At 35.3% G+C, this 14,925-nt stretch overlaps 1 protein-coding gene across 3 annotated transcripts in view; it reads right to left on the bottom strand.

The window, feature by feature from the left end:
- Window positions 1-14,925, bottom strand: part of ctnna2 (catenin (cadherin-associated protein), alpha 2) — a 678,725-nt gene that overhangs the window by 83,361 nt on the left and 580,439 nt on the right. For all 3 annotated transcript variants that reach the window (XM_067441162.1, XM_067441164.1, XM_067441163.1), the window contains one exon: window positions 39-191. In XM_067441162.1, coding sequence (XP_067297263.1) covers window positions 39-191 — 153 coding nt within the window. The remainder of the gene's footprint in view (window positions 1-38; window positions 192-14,925) is intronic.

Below are 14,925 nucleotides of genomic sequence, written 5' to 3'. Positions count from 1 at the left end.
GGGCTGAATGAGATGAGGGAGTGTTATATGTTACTCACCTCCACCAGCTTGTTGGCGTGTTCGCGGAAGACCTGCGCGTACTCCTTAACCTCCTTCTCGTTACCACTCTTGGCCGCCTCTATCAGCACCAGCAGAGGCACGTTGGTCTCCAGAAAAGAGTCAGATATGTGGTCCATAACAGCCTTCCTTAGCTAGAGAAAAGAGACAGAGAGAGAGAGAGACGTGGGATCAGCTGCTGTCCGACATAAACTGTCCGGTACTTAAACTTGCATTTGGAGCTCCTACTTTAGGACATTTACAATCGGTAAACTCCAGCAATTTCTAATGGAGAGCTTAAGTGCATTCTTGTGTTAAAAACAGCTAGATGGAGCGCAGCAGAATTGAACAGAAGGCACGTTTATAGGGGCATTAGCGCCACGATATGTAAACACGTGATCCTTAGGATGCTTCTAGAGGGTCTGTAATACCTGGAAAAAGCTACCAATGACATCCATCTTAAATGCAAAAAAAAAGCCATTTTACTCATAGGTAAAGTGTCTGATGGCACATTTCCAAACCTTTCACTAGCATTTTTCCGGAGCGGTAATGTCACAGAGGCCATAAAATAAAGAACCTAACACATCTACTCTATTATAATGAAATGTTAGCTATGTTGCTACAAATGTTTTGGCCTTTCATGACAGAATATCTGCAAATTCTAGAATACCTAAAAAGAAAAGTTAATACTTTATTTTAGGGTTCAGTTATTTACTATTAACTAGTTGGTTGTTAGCATGCATATTACTAGGATATTGACTCTTTGTTAGTACTTATAAAGCACACATTAATGCCTTATTCTTCATGACCTTATTCTACATCCCTTAATAATCCTACCCAATACCTAAACTTAAATGCTACAACAACTACCTTACTAACTATTAATACGCAGTAAATTAGGAGTTTATTGAGGCAAAAGTCATAGTTAATAGTGAATATGTGTCCCCCATACTAAAGTGTTACCAAAGAAAACAACAGATAAAGGAATAGTAAGCAACTTAAAGGTAAAGTGCCTTGCTTAGGGGCACAATGCTGAAATCACATGGATTGCTAATTGCATTGATCAAGCTAGCAACCGTTTGGTCACTAAGTATAAGCCAGTATCACATCAACCCAAAACACATAGGCACTAATTTTTCCTCAAGGTAAGAGAAAAGATGTATAATTATAATAAACAACATGTTCTTATTCATGTAAAGGCCAAGTATGAGGGAGTGGTAACTCATACTCTGCATGTAGCCCATCCATGTTAGTGCACACCAATTAGGAGTAGTGAACACACACGTGCACACATATGCACACAGAGAAGTGGGCAACTATTGTTTGCTGTGGAGCGATTGGGTTAGGTGCCCTGCTCAAGAGCACCTTAGTCGTGTCCCCCCGGTTTTGGGAATCAAACCCGCAACCTTCAGGTTACAAACTATAGCTATAAAATCCGTTTTATTTAAAGTTGGCATGAAATAGAAGTCACCGTAATCTTTTGTGATGTATATATGAGTGAAATTACTTCTCAAACAAGCAAAAAAATGTTTGGGTGGGACTTGATTTTTGTCCATTAGGAATGAATTGGATGGTTGTGTTTGCTATTGCTGTGATCTCATGCGAGTGACAGGTTGTCCTGCCCTCATGCCATGTAAACGCATCAGAGAAGAGAAGAGATGTCACTGCAAGAGGGAGGGGAAGTGATTTTGATTAAAGTTTTTGGGTGCATTCATTTTTTAAAAATGTACACAGATAAATAATTTATAATAAATGAAATATTCCATTAAAAAAAGGAATTGCTTCATTGTGACTTTTATAGATGATTTTAGTTTAGCAGAAACACTCATCAGCATCATTCACAGTTACATGCAGTCCAACAAAAACTAAACAAAAAAACATTGTGGGCTATTCTAATGGGGTAGATTCCCACGGCACATGTCCTCTAATGGATGATGGGAAACACTACTAACAAGCAATAATTATCATTCAGTGAGGCACGCACATATCTTAAACAATTAAAAACCCTGTGCTAGGCCATGGTGGGCAGACGGTAATGATGAGTTATGGCTAAAGGCGACGCATTATCCATCACTGGCAAGAAAGTTGGCCAGTCAGAACTTGAGCTGCTCTTAAAGGGGACATGTCTTAAAAACTGGATTTTTCTTACTCTTTCTCAATCCTAAATATGCAACAAAAAAACAACAACAACAACAACAACAACAACAACAACAACAACAACAACAACAAAAACGTATAGTTATTAACGTTTACAAATCAGCACCTTTTCAGTAATCAGCTCGGCCAGTGAAACAAGCGACGATTCACTGCAAACAGAACCTTAAAGGCATGTGTCAAGTGCTTTCTTTTAATTCATTTTTAGCTGTATATTTTATGCAAGAACAGCTCATAATTACACTTTAGTAAATATTTATATATTATATATTTGTTTATTAACAAAAAATACTGTATTGTTCCAAATATAAGACAATGCTTTTTTTTTCTTGAAAAAAAAAAAAAAAAATGAAAAATGGGGTTGTCTTATATTCTGCGTCTAAACTTTTACATGTCAGTAATACACCCACAACAACAGTGAGAGCCAAATGCTCACAAATACGAGCCATCAAACAACTCACATTAAGCAGCCAAGAAATACGGTGTGTCAGACTGTAATGTTAGAAGATGGCGAGTCCAAAAAGAATGCTAACAGTCAAAGAAATGCTTGCAGCGGTCCTAAAAGTGGGCACATGGAAGAAACTGACAGGCAAGTGTTTAGCCTATGTATAGCCAAAAAACAAATGAGGGGCTGCATATAACCAGAGCTTAAGGCACTGGATATTGCCAAAAAGCAGAACTTACCCGTCAGCAGGGCGCCTCATTTCTTATTTCGGCTATGTAACAGTACTGACACACTTGCCTATCAATATCCAATGATGCAGCGTAATAGATTAGAAATTGCCCTCCAACTTGAAGAAACTGATGTCTTTTCAGCCTGTGATTGGTCTAAGGAAATAATATTCATATCCCCAGGATCAGATACTGTACACCATACATGGGCAATATACGGCCCGGGGGCCGGATCCGGCCCGCATAGTGCTTCAATCCGGCCCCCGCGATGTGCTCTGTGCTGGCAATTTGGATGGAAGTTGAATTTTTGTACTCAGGATTACAAATGAAATGTTTAAGCTGTTGATCGCTATCGCATATATGGGATTTTTACTTCTGTGCCCCTGAGAGTACGGTCCCGCATGGTATTTAGAATGTTCAGTGATGTCGCATGCCGGATTCAAACTGTGCTTTTGCTCGTTGGTTGGCACTGAGCCAGAGACGGACAAGCTCAGCCTCAGCGCTGTTATATATCACAACTATGCAGTTTTTTTTCACACTCATAATGTTAATTTTAGGTTTCAGACATTTCAATACACATAAGCACGAGTAAAACAATACATTGGGAGTAAAATACACACTGATGGCTGTGGAAGCAGCAATAAGAATCTATTCAAATATATTTTTTCCGAAAGTAATATTATATCAAACAAACATAGTGGAATTTTACTCTATTCTTGTCACAGTTTGTTGGCCACTTTCTTGCATGTATTTCAGGAGAAACTGATGACCCGAATTCTCTGGGAATAAAAGCGATGCATCTGTAATACAGTGTTATTGTCGGTGCGGTGTCACGTGACAAATATGACACATAGCCATGGAAACATTAAGGGGGAACAATCTTAACTAGGAATTGCCTTGAAAAAACTCACTGGGGAGTCAGTTAGAATAATAAAATTAAGCGTGAAAGGGTCAATATATGCATAATAAAGGACACTGGCTTATCTTTTTATTAAGATAGTTATCAGTGTGTATTGATCATTGATGGTATAAAGTTAAGCCTCCTTAACAATTTCACGGGGGATGATGATACAGCTAAATCAAATTTAAATTTTGTGAGAAGCATAGAACCATTCCATGTTGTTCTTTAAACCTTAAGCAAGCATACGTGATGAAGTTGACCTGCAGTTAAATTGTGTTCCATTTCATAAAAGTTTTAAACAACATTTGTTAAAAAAAAGAAAAGAAATTACAATAAAGGAATAATAACAAGTGAAATAAGCTGACTATGTTTTTTTCATTTAGTGATAAAGGTATCCCCAATTAAATTAGATAATTCCAAGCCAGATTGCCTGTATGTCTGTATGTTAATGTGATCTGCATACATACATTTGCAGTTTTGTTAATAGTTTTTGATCTTGAATAGCAACAGCTGGTTTGAATGAGAGTTGAAAAATATGCAGGGGGTAGTGTAGTAAATCCAGTTATTGTAACCTTAAAGTAGTCTATGTCAGACAGACCTAGCAAAAAATATTTATCAGGCCTTGAATTAGGCTGGCAAAAGTCAAAGTAACTGTAGCCTTATACATATCTGCATTTAATAATTTTGTACGATTTAATCATGTAGCTATGTTTAACTGCAATTGTCCTGTGTGGCCCTCCGTTTACTTTGCCAAAGTAACTGTGGCCCTCAGACTAAAACTGTTGCCCACCCCTGCTGTACACTGTAAAAAATAAATAAAAAAAATAAAAATAAAAAATAAAAAATCAGGTCTCCAATTGAACATTTTCAAGTGACTGATCACATTTACATTTTTTAGTTTAATTTCTGTGAATTAAATTGCATCAATTCACAGAATTTTAATTCGGCCAAGTGAAAAAAATTATAAATTCACAGATGTTCAATTTGGCCAAGTGAAAAAAATTATAAATTCACAGAATTTCAATCTGAAAAATTTAGATGTGATCACTCACTAGAAAATTTTCAGTTGGAGCCATTTAAAAAAAAAATAATAATAATAATTATATATATATTATATTATATATATATATATATATATATATATATATATATATATATATATATATATATATATATATATATATATATATATATATATATATATATATATATATATATATATATATATATATATATAAATAAATGCCAGCATCTGTCACAGTACATAAGAAAGGTGAGAAATCAATCATATTGAAATCTGAAAGAGATAATGAGAACTTTAGGTTATTTTTATGGTAGCTATGCTATAAAATGTTTATATGTGATTGTTGGTACATTTTACCAGTTTTTACCATGCTTTAAAAACAAACAAAAATACGTCTGAATATGAAACATATGCTATATGAAAATTATTTTCAAAGACAAGAGTTCTTAAAAAGTCTTTTTCAAAAAGGGGGGTCTTATATTCTGAAATATATGGTAAACAACACATAAACGTTAAAGTATTATACAACAATTTAAGAAATGTCTCCTTATAGAACATTTTTGACATAAAGGGCGCTTTGTCACTGAACCATTTTTTCCTAAGATTTATTTTTCTGTTTTACTAAACTGGTGATGTGATGTATTTATAAATCGTGTGTACACACATTTTACATTAGTGTGTGTGTGTGTGCGCTAACATTTATTAGGCAGCATTTACAAGGCGTAGAAAAAATGCTCATCTGCGCACAATTTCAAGATAATTTGTGATTTAGAATTTATATCTGGAACAGAGGCGTATGCATGGTTTTCGTGCGTATGTTCGTTCTTTGAGTTGCAGGCACGCACATTTGAGAAATGAATGCAAAATCAAATAAAGGACAGTTTCTATGCACATGAGGCCTGTGATCTTCTGAAAAAGTGATACTCGTTTAATTTCTAAAACTCTTTTGATTGGTAAAAAAGAATGCACATTTGAAGGTACAATAGGGAAGATTTTTTAAAAAACATGCCAGATGGAAAATGTCACAAAATAATTTGTAAGAGAAACTATTTTTTGTTTCAAGGACCTTGTGTAATTCAATAACTGCCACAAAAAAGTAAAATATGACCCCTCTCGCTTGCATGTAAGGAAGTTTAAGGCCACGCTGAGATGTTGGATAGGCCATGGAACCAGAGCCAAGCATGAGGACGTCATCTTTTCAATCAATGTGCAGCACTCAGTGGAGGAGTTCTTGGCCACCTGAGCATGAAATTCAGAAAACAGAGCACACTTCGTAGGTAATGATCCTTCTCCCTGTGTGCCGATGATTTAATTGAAATGTTTTAATGAACCTTGGCGCTCTGTCTCTAATAACCTCTGGTAAAGGATGTGTGCTTGTCTTCGTAATGGTTTGGGTGCAACCCCAGGGAAAATTAAATTGAAAAAGTGACCAAAATTTATACATTTTCTGGTTATACTGAATAAAGATATGCCCTAAAAAACTAGAGATGTGCGTTAAAAAAGGACTACATTACAAAAGAAGAACACTACCATACTGGTATTTGAATATATTAATAATCTTAAACTGGGACTCAGTTTGACGGCATTTCAGTTCCACCACCCCTTCTTATAATTAATTTTTCAGTTCCCACGGAGCTTGAGAGCAAGTCATCCGTCTCTGCTTTTTTTATTCAGATTATTTAAGCTGTAATTATTTTCCTTTGACATCGACCATGGCATTTTAGGGTCAGTTCCCTTTGCATCTTATCATCATTATGCCAGTAAGATTAATTTCTGTTTACTGGGGGAAATCTCATTTTCAGGTTGCAGACCTTTAAACCTTTATTTAATACACTGCATGTTACAAATATTCCAACATGTTAAATCAAACACACTCATAAAAGCGTGTTAAATGTTCCAAAACCGCAAAAAGCATTGGCCGTACAACAAGTAGGCCTAGTCCACAGAGAATCCCCTCATGTCTAATGTCTTTTTCAAAGACAGAATTGAAGTTATAGTCATGTAATCTCAGGACTAAATTGGAAAAAAAAAGCTTGACGAATGGAGTGCGGCGCCGACTCCTCGCAGACTACAAAAACAGCAAGCCAAAAATTGGAAACACTGAGGAGAGGAAGGCTTTGCTTTAAATTGCTCAGAGGGACTGAAAAAATGGAAATCTTGTGATCCTACCTGTCATCTTCCCCTTTCTGTCTTTCTGCCTCTCTTCCCAATTTCTCTCTATTCCTTTGTTCTCTTCATCCAAATGGCATTGAAGCACCGGTAAAAATCAGCATAGCAAACTCAATCAAGTCAAATTCCGAAGGAAACAAAGACGAAATAAGTAAGAAAGCATGCACTTAGCCAAGCCAGAGGATATATCTTTCATTGTCGTAAATGGGGGAGATCTTAAGGGATGAGATTAGCTTGTGTTTGCTAATTTCACTTATAAACAGAAAAGTGTATTTATAAGGATTAAGCACCTGCTAGAACATGAAAACAGATGCCACATCGATAGAAAGTCAAACTGCCAATGGAATTAGGTTATATTTTGTAATTTACTCAGTGTAAGGCTCAGAACAAAGCCGACAGATGTTTTTCTTCTTAATCCGAGAAAACAAGAGCAGTTCATTATGCTGTTGAATTATTCCCGCATTCTCCACCAATTTCTGAAAACCTTTGTTGGTATTATTCCTGTTTTACAACTCAGAGACCAAGATATTTCAATATTTACAATCACACACAAAAAAAACAAAAAAAAAAACAGAACATGACAAAATAGAATTATCAAAAACGAACAATGAGAGCCTTATAATTTGCCGTTCAGTCTTAAAATTAGAATTTTCTGCAAATAGCGACAATAACTTTGGTTCAAGTGCTCAACGTCTCTTACTAAAATGTCAAGGGCAATCACAGGATAAACATGCTTCTGTACCTGGTTAGCAGAAAAGGCAGCCAATACAAATAAGAATGAAGTGACAGAACTTATAGAGTATTAACAATGACATATTGAAAGGGAAAGGGGATGGAGAGAAAGAAACAGAGGAAGCGGAGATGTGCTGTTTGATCTTCCGGTCATGTCTGTAAATGAATCTGATAGCAAAGCCCTCTCCCCCTTTAGAGGTCTTAGGGCAGAGTGGAGAAAGCCAGAGAAATTATTTTCTTGCTCTGGATAGATGGCATTTAGGTTAAAGCTTCAGAATTGATTTAAATGTCTCTGCCCCTGGCCAAACTGAAAGGTACGCCCATTGTGCTATCTCAAGTCCCTTAAAAAGATATGGAGAAATTAAGAACCTATAATTTGTTACTCGTTCCATCCATCTATCCATCCATCCATCCATCCTACTAGTATAAGTATACTACAAATACATTTATACACACATAAACACACACATATAATAGTCTGCTTAATTGGAACAATAATTTTGCACTTCATACACTTTGTGTAGTTACCCAAAAAAACCTACTTATGTATATTTGATTGTGCCAAAATGGAACTATTGCAAGTATACTTTAGTTACATTTTAAATATCTTACATTTAAAGATGATATTATACAGTGATCATACCACCCTTACTGGTAGTGATATTAAAACATTGTAAGTTTAATATTAAGAAATGTGCATTGTGCAATAAAGTCGGCAAATCAATTTTAATATTTATCCTAGTTAATTGACATTACCATTGCACACCTGTTGGTGATAGATATGTGCGTAGATCGAAGATATCAAAAACGTTTATTAGCAACGTTTCGGCCTCAAGACCTCCATATATATATACATACATGTATATATATATATATATATATATATATATATATATATATATATATATATATATATATATATATATATACATATATATATATACATATATATATATATATATATATATATATATATATATATATAATATATATATATATATATATATATATATATATATATATATATATATATATATATATATATATATATATATATATATTAGGGGTGTAACGGTTCACAAAATTCACGGTTCGGTTCGATACGATACACTGGTGTCACGGTTCGGTTCGGTACGGTTCGGTATGTTTTAGATACAGCAAAAAGAAAAAATTGGCAGATAAATTACCTTTTTTTTTTTTTTACATTGAACAATGATGGAGCTATACTTTACCCATCTTCTGTGTAATTACAGGAATAAGACATTAGCTCTTTACATTAGCGTGTGCGGTGCGCGTTGCAGGAGCCCCACACCCTGTAGTGCTTCCACATATGCTGCGTTTGCAGTCCGCAACTGATCCGCTGTTGCATATCACAAACACAGCATTTATTCATTATTTTTTATTTAAAATCCAAAAGTTTTTACTGAACATGCCTATATTATATTAGGTGGCCTTAACTACTATGTACTTACATCAAAAAGTAAGTACAATGTACTTATAGTGTTCATATTATATTGCAAAGCACTTTTGCTGATATTGAGGTGGGATACGGGTAGAGTTAGGGACAGGTGTGGTGGTATGGGTCAGTTTAAGGGTAGGGTTAGGTGTAAGGGAAGTAACAACTGTGCAATTACAAATGTAACTACAGAAATGTATTACAGATGTAATTAAATGCAGATAATTTTGAAAATGTAAGTACAATGTAAAAACATGTATGTACACAATAAATGCATTGTACCAAATGTTTAATTACAATGTTAGTACATAGTAGCTAAGGCCACCTAATATAAAGTGGGTCCATATATATATATATATATATATATATATATATATATATATATATATATATATATATATATATATATATATATATATATATATATATATATATATATATATATATATACACATTTATTTAGTTCATTGAAATTGTACACGTAATGCAAGCTATATTTTAAGAATAGTAACTCTAATGGGAGTACTGAGGATTTAATAGCAGTTCCTTACATAACACAATCCACATAACATTGCTCGCATAACAAAGAGGTCTCGTCTCTGATGGAGAACCACGGAACGCTGGAGTCAATACAAGCATCTATGAGTGGATGTGATGGACGCTGTAGCAGTGTGACAATTGCCAATTTCTTGAAATAGAAATAAAAAGACAGACAGTGGGAAGGTGTTTCTAGACTGTTAATGAGAGCCGATGTGAGGAGGTGTGTGCACAGGGGTTTATCAGCTGCTGCTGTTATCATACTCCACTATGACAGACTGAGGGACCAGTGTAACCTGATCCCTAATCGGTGAAGGCCCACTGAGGACTTTATCGCCAAGTAGGAGCGCTGTACTTTCGCCTTGAGTCCCACTGCCTGCATTAATGTATTGCCCACTGACTTCAGTCTTGACTGCGCTGCAATGCAGGGCTTTTTTTTTTTTTTATAAGCAAAAAACGGGGAGTGGCGCCTCTCTTGGGCTCTCGCTTTCTGTGTCTGTCTCTGTGACATTGACTACATGCACAGATTTGCGCCAGTATGAATCAATTCAATCTAACTGTAGGTTCAATGTTATGAAAATATAATAATTTTCATTTTTTGAAGGGATGACTATTTATTTACAAAATATTTCCCTTGTGTGAACATTAGCCTGGGGGGAGGGGGGGGGGTTACTGCAGGGGGTCTGACAATAATTGTGATAATACAAAATATATACAATATTAGTAACAAGTTAACCTCAACTTAAGCAAATATTCAGCTAAATGGTTCATTGTCCTTTTCACATTAAAATGCAATGTGGAAGTATATGGCCCTGCACATTATTTTAATGGATTTGCACTCTATGCATCATAACACAGTATGTAAATAGATCCACATGGCATTATGTGCATATTATAATGCAACACTGAATATTACAGATTATGAAAGATGTCCGTTATCCATCACCTTGGTCTGGAAAAAGAATTGCTCTACAATGTACCATTTATAATAATAATAATAATAATAATAATAATAATAATAATAATAATAATAATAATAATAATAATAATAATAATAATAATAATAATAATAATAATAATAATAATAATAATAATAATTATAATAATAATAATAATAATAATAATAATAATAATAATAATAATAATAATATTCAGTTTTAAAATCAATTACATTTTTAATTATTAAAAAAAAAAAAAAAAAAAAAAAACATTGAAAACACTTTATATTGCAATTTAGGCCAAATACATGGGGGGGGGGGGGGTAAAGGCCATTTGAAGCCAATTAATGGGTTTGTGTAAGAAAAATATCTTTTTTTTAAAAGAAAGTGTACCTTTCGCAGTTGAAAATGCTTACATTTGTCTGAAGTCTTATGTCATGTCAGCTATGCTTTTTTCATAAGGCCGAAACAGAATTTTCAGTAGCTATTTTACTTTAATACGTTTTAAATATGGATATTTCTATAACTTACTACAAAGGTTTTAAAAGAAATACAGTCATGTTATTCTCAAATTGAATATAGCACAGAATAAATATATAAATATTTAAAAAACTGAGCTTATTGCAAACACGTGTCAGTGTTAAGATGCTTATGTGGATGCCTGGGAATTGTATAGGATGTCACATAAAATGTCAAAGCTTGCATACCACAGTACATGCTGTGCACAAGCAATCCCCTTTGCATTTCAAGATGACTGTCATATACTGTACTGTAGTAGCCTGACGTTTCAGAGCGCTGAGGGAACCTAAACTCTTCAGACTGCAGACATCACTCAGGGCAATTGTTTAAAGTTCAAACTATTTCTGCTCAAGAATTTCATAAATGTGGGAAATGTACAACTGATTCTGAAATGTTAAAAAACTGAGCTCTACTTTGAAAATCAGTTTTAGTTTGAGAGCAGGCAAGATTTATGAGCTTCTCTCTGTGTGTCTGTCTCTGGGAGAATTTCTTAGATGTAGATTAAGAGAAGCTGTCAGCTGAACAGTTCTAAAGAGAAGTCAAAGCGGCTGCAGTAACAAGACACCGTCAGGATAGCAGTCAGTGCCAACACTCTCACAAGGTCATACATACAAGCCAAATGCTAAAAGAAACAATTACACTCATCCACACAGAGTAAATAATAAGAGAAATCCGAAAGCTTTGTGTGACTACATTGCAAGAACTTCAGGAATATTGTTTCTGTTTGCACTTTGAAACTGAGAGAGAGAGAGAGAGAGAGAGAGAGAGAGAGAGAGAGAGAGAGAGAGAGAGAGAGAGAGAGAGAGAGAGAGAGAGAGAGAGAGAGAGAGAGAGAGAGAGAGAGAGAGAGAGAGAGAGAGAGAGAGAGAGAGCTTGCTTAAGCATATGTTCAGAGAAGTGTTGTGCACTGGAGGAGCATCCTGGAGTAAGCTATCCGTCAACAGAGAGCTGGGAGGGAGGACTTGACAGACACATTTATTAGGAATGTGATGACAGATGACACATAGCTCAAAGTGGTGTATGGGGATGTGTGTGCGGACTGCTAATTGAATAGGAATAGATAATTAAGAGTATAAGTTCAATGCGGTACATTCTCACACCACAGTATTATTATTTATCTAGTTTCTAAACAGCTGAAATTCTATATACCTCAATTTTTAATTTTTGTGTTATCATTTCATTCTCTTTCTTTGTCTTTCTGTAGTTCTCAGTGGCAGAGCATTATGGGAGCTCAAGCACTCTGTGGCATCTGAGAGGTGCGCCTCTGGGGGAGAGGTCTGACAAATGCCTGGTTTAGTTTCGTGACTGGCCCTATGACTGCAGAATTACTCCGCTAGGAGGTCCACTAGCTCAGAGAAACACCCTCTGATGTGACATGACTTCTTATCATATACAATGATGGCAAAGGAAAAATAAAGTAGTCATATAGCACTTAATATGTGGAGATATTGCGAGATATAAAGTCATAATTGAGAGGTATAAAGTCAAAATTTTGAGATATAGTCGAATTTGTGAGATATAAAGTCAGAATTGATAGATACAAATTCAGAATTGTGAGATATAGTAAGAATGGCGAGATATAAAGTCATGAATTGGGAGATATGAAGTCAGAATTGCGAGTTATAAATTCAGAATTAGAAGATATAATGTCAGAATTATAAAGTCAAAATTCTGACTTTATAACTCGCAATTCTGAATTGTTATTCTGTGGTGGAAACAAGCTTCCAAATATAACTTTGTGCTTAGTTTAGTCTGATTTCCATGGACTTTTAGTTCGTCTTTCTTCAGTTAGCTGTTTCCTTTGTTCTAGTTTTCCCATTGTGGACATCAATTAACGATCATGCCTGTCTGAATATAGTTCATCACCATGTTCCTTAAGCTCCTAATTTCCTTTCCGTAATGAGCCTGATATTTTTTTTGCTATGCACACTTTCATTTGTGTTTGACCAGATTTAGATTTCTTGTATTTACTTTGGTTAATTAAATAACTATTTTACTTTGTTAAGTAACACCATTCTTCTTCATCTGACTATACATGACACAGAAAAAACAACAACTAAAAAAAAAAAAAAAGAGTTGGTTTTTAGACATTTGGGGACAATTTAACATTTATAAAGACTCATCTCCATTCATCTCCCCTCCCAACTCTAAAACTCATTTAATTCCTGCATAAGTGCAAGTTTGGTGCTTTAAACTCTTCAGGGACTGAGCCATAAGTTGTCATCTTTGTACCCTTGAGCAAGGATCCTAACACTAGTTTGCTCGAGGGAGACTTTCCCTATAATAAGTTTGCTCTAGTTCACTTTGGATAAAAGTATCTGCTAAATGGGTACCTAGTACCATAGTTGAATCATAGTACTTTTTTTTGTCAAGAAACAGATGCTTTTATCCAAAGTGCTTGAAGTACACTCATTACCGAGGCAGTAATGTGTCTTAACAACCTGAGTGTCTTGCTCAAGGGTGCACTGGTGATAGTTCATGGATCGCCTGTTGCAGTGTTTAACCCTCTGAACCTGACGAACGCGTCTGCATGTTTTTCTGGATTTTTCCTCGTGACAGTGTAAAACAACTTCAAATACTCTGTCATTTTTGGCCTCTCTGACATGAGCGATACGTCTTTACAAAGCTTAAAGTGTCTACTTTTTATTTATGTATACTCAAAATAATAACTAAATGTTATGCTTTTCGCTAACTAAAGAAATGGAACAGGATATACATTCTCACGTCTGTCTCCCTGTGAAGTCCAGTCTGTAATGGATGTGAAAATGAACTCAGAGAAAACTTGCCTAACAGACACAGCAGATATCTCTTTATCAAGCCTGGAATGTCTACTTTAATGAAGTCATTTATATTTTGTTATATTGTTATAATTTATAACTTTATTATATTTATCAGAAGGGATGGCAAAAAGTTAAAAATTAATTGTATCTGAAATTATATATTATATATATATACACACACGCACACGCACGCGCACGCACACACACACACAGGTCCTTCTAAAAAAAAAATGCACATTGTTATAAAGTTAATTATTTTCCATAATGTAATGATACAAATTAAACGTTCATATATTTTAGATTCATTGCACACCAACTGAAATATTTCAGGTCTTCTATTGTTTTAATACTGATGATTTTGGCATACAGCTCCTAAAAACTCTCAAAAAATCTAAAAAAATTAGCATATTTCATCCGACCAATAAAAAAAAGTGTTTTTAATACAAACAAGTCAACCTTCAAATAATTATGTATCAGTTATGCACTCAATACATGGTCGTTAATCCTTTTGCAGAAATGACTGCTTCAATGCGGCGTGGCATGGAGGCGATCAGCCTGTGGCACTGCTGAGGTGTTATGGAGGCCCAGGATGCTTCGATAGCGGCCTTAAGCTCATCCAGGGTGTTGGGTCTTGCGTCTCTCAACTTTCTCTTCACAATATCCCACAGATTCTCTATGGGTTTCAGGTCAGGAGAGTCAGCAGGCCAATTGAGCACAGTAATACCATGGTCAGTAAACCATTTACCAGTGGTTTTGGCACTGTGAGCAGGTGCCAGGTCGTGCTGAAAAACCAAATCTTCATCTCCATAAAGCTTTTCAGCAGATGGAAGCATGAAGTGCTCCAAAATCTCCTGATAGCTAGCTGCATTGACCCTGCCCTTGATAAAACACAGTGGACCAACACCAGCAGCTGACATGGCACCCCAGACCATCACTGACTGTGGGTACTTGACACTGGGCTCCAGGCATTTTGGCATTTCTTTCTCCCCAGTCTTCCTCCAGACTCT

Source organism: Pseudorasbora parva, chromosome 4 (assembly GCF_024679245.1).
Source record: "Pseudorasbora parva isolate DD20220531a chromosome 4, ASM2467924v1, whole genome shotgun sequence".
Lineage (NCBI taxonomy): Eukaryota > Metazoa > Chordata > Actinopteri > Cypriniformes > Gobionidae > Pseudorasbora > Pseudorasbora parva.
The sequence above is the reverse complement of the archived record's forward strand: the minus strand, read 5'-3'. Positions and strand labels throughout refer to the sequence as shown.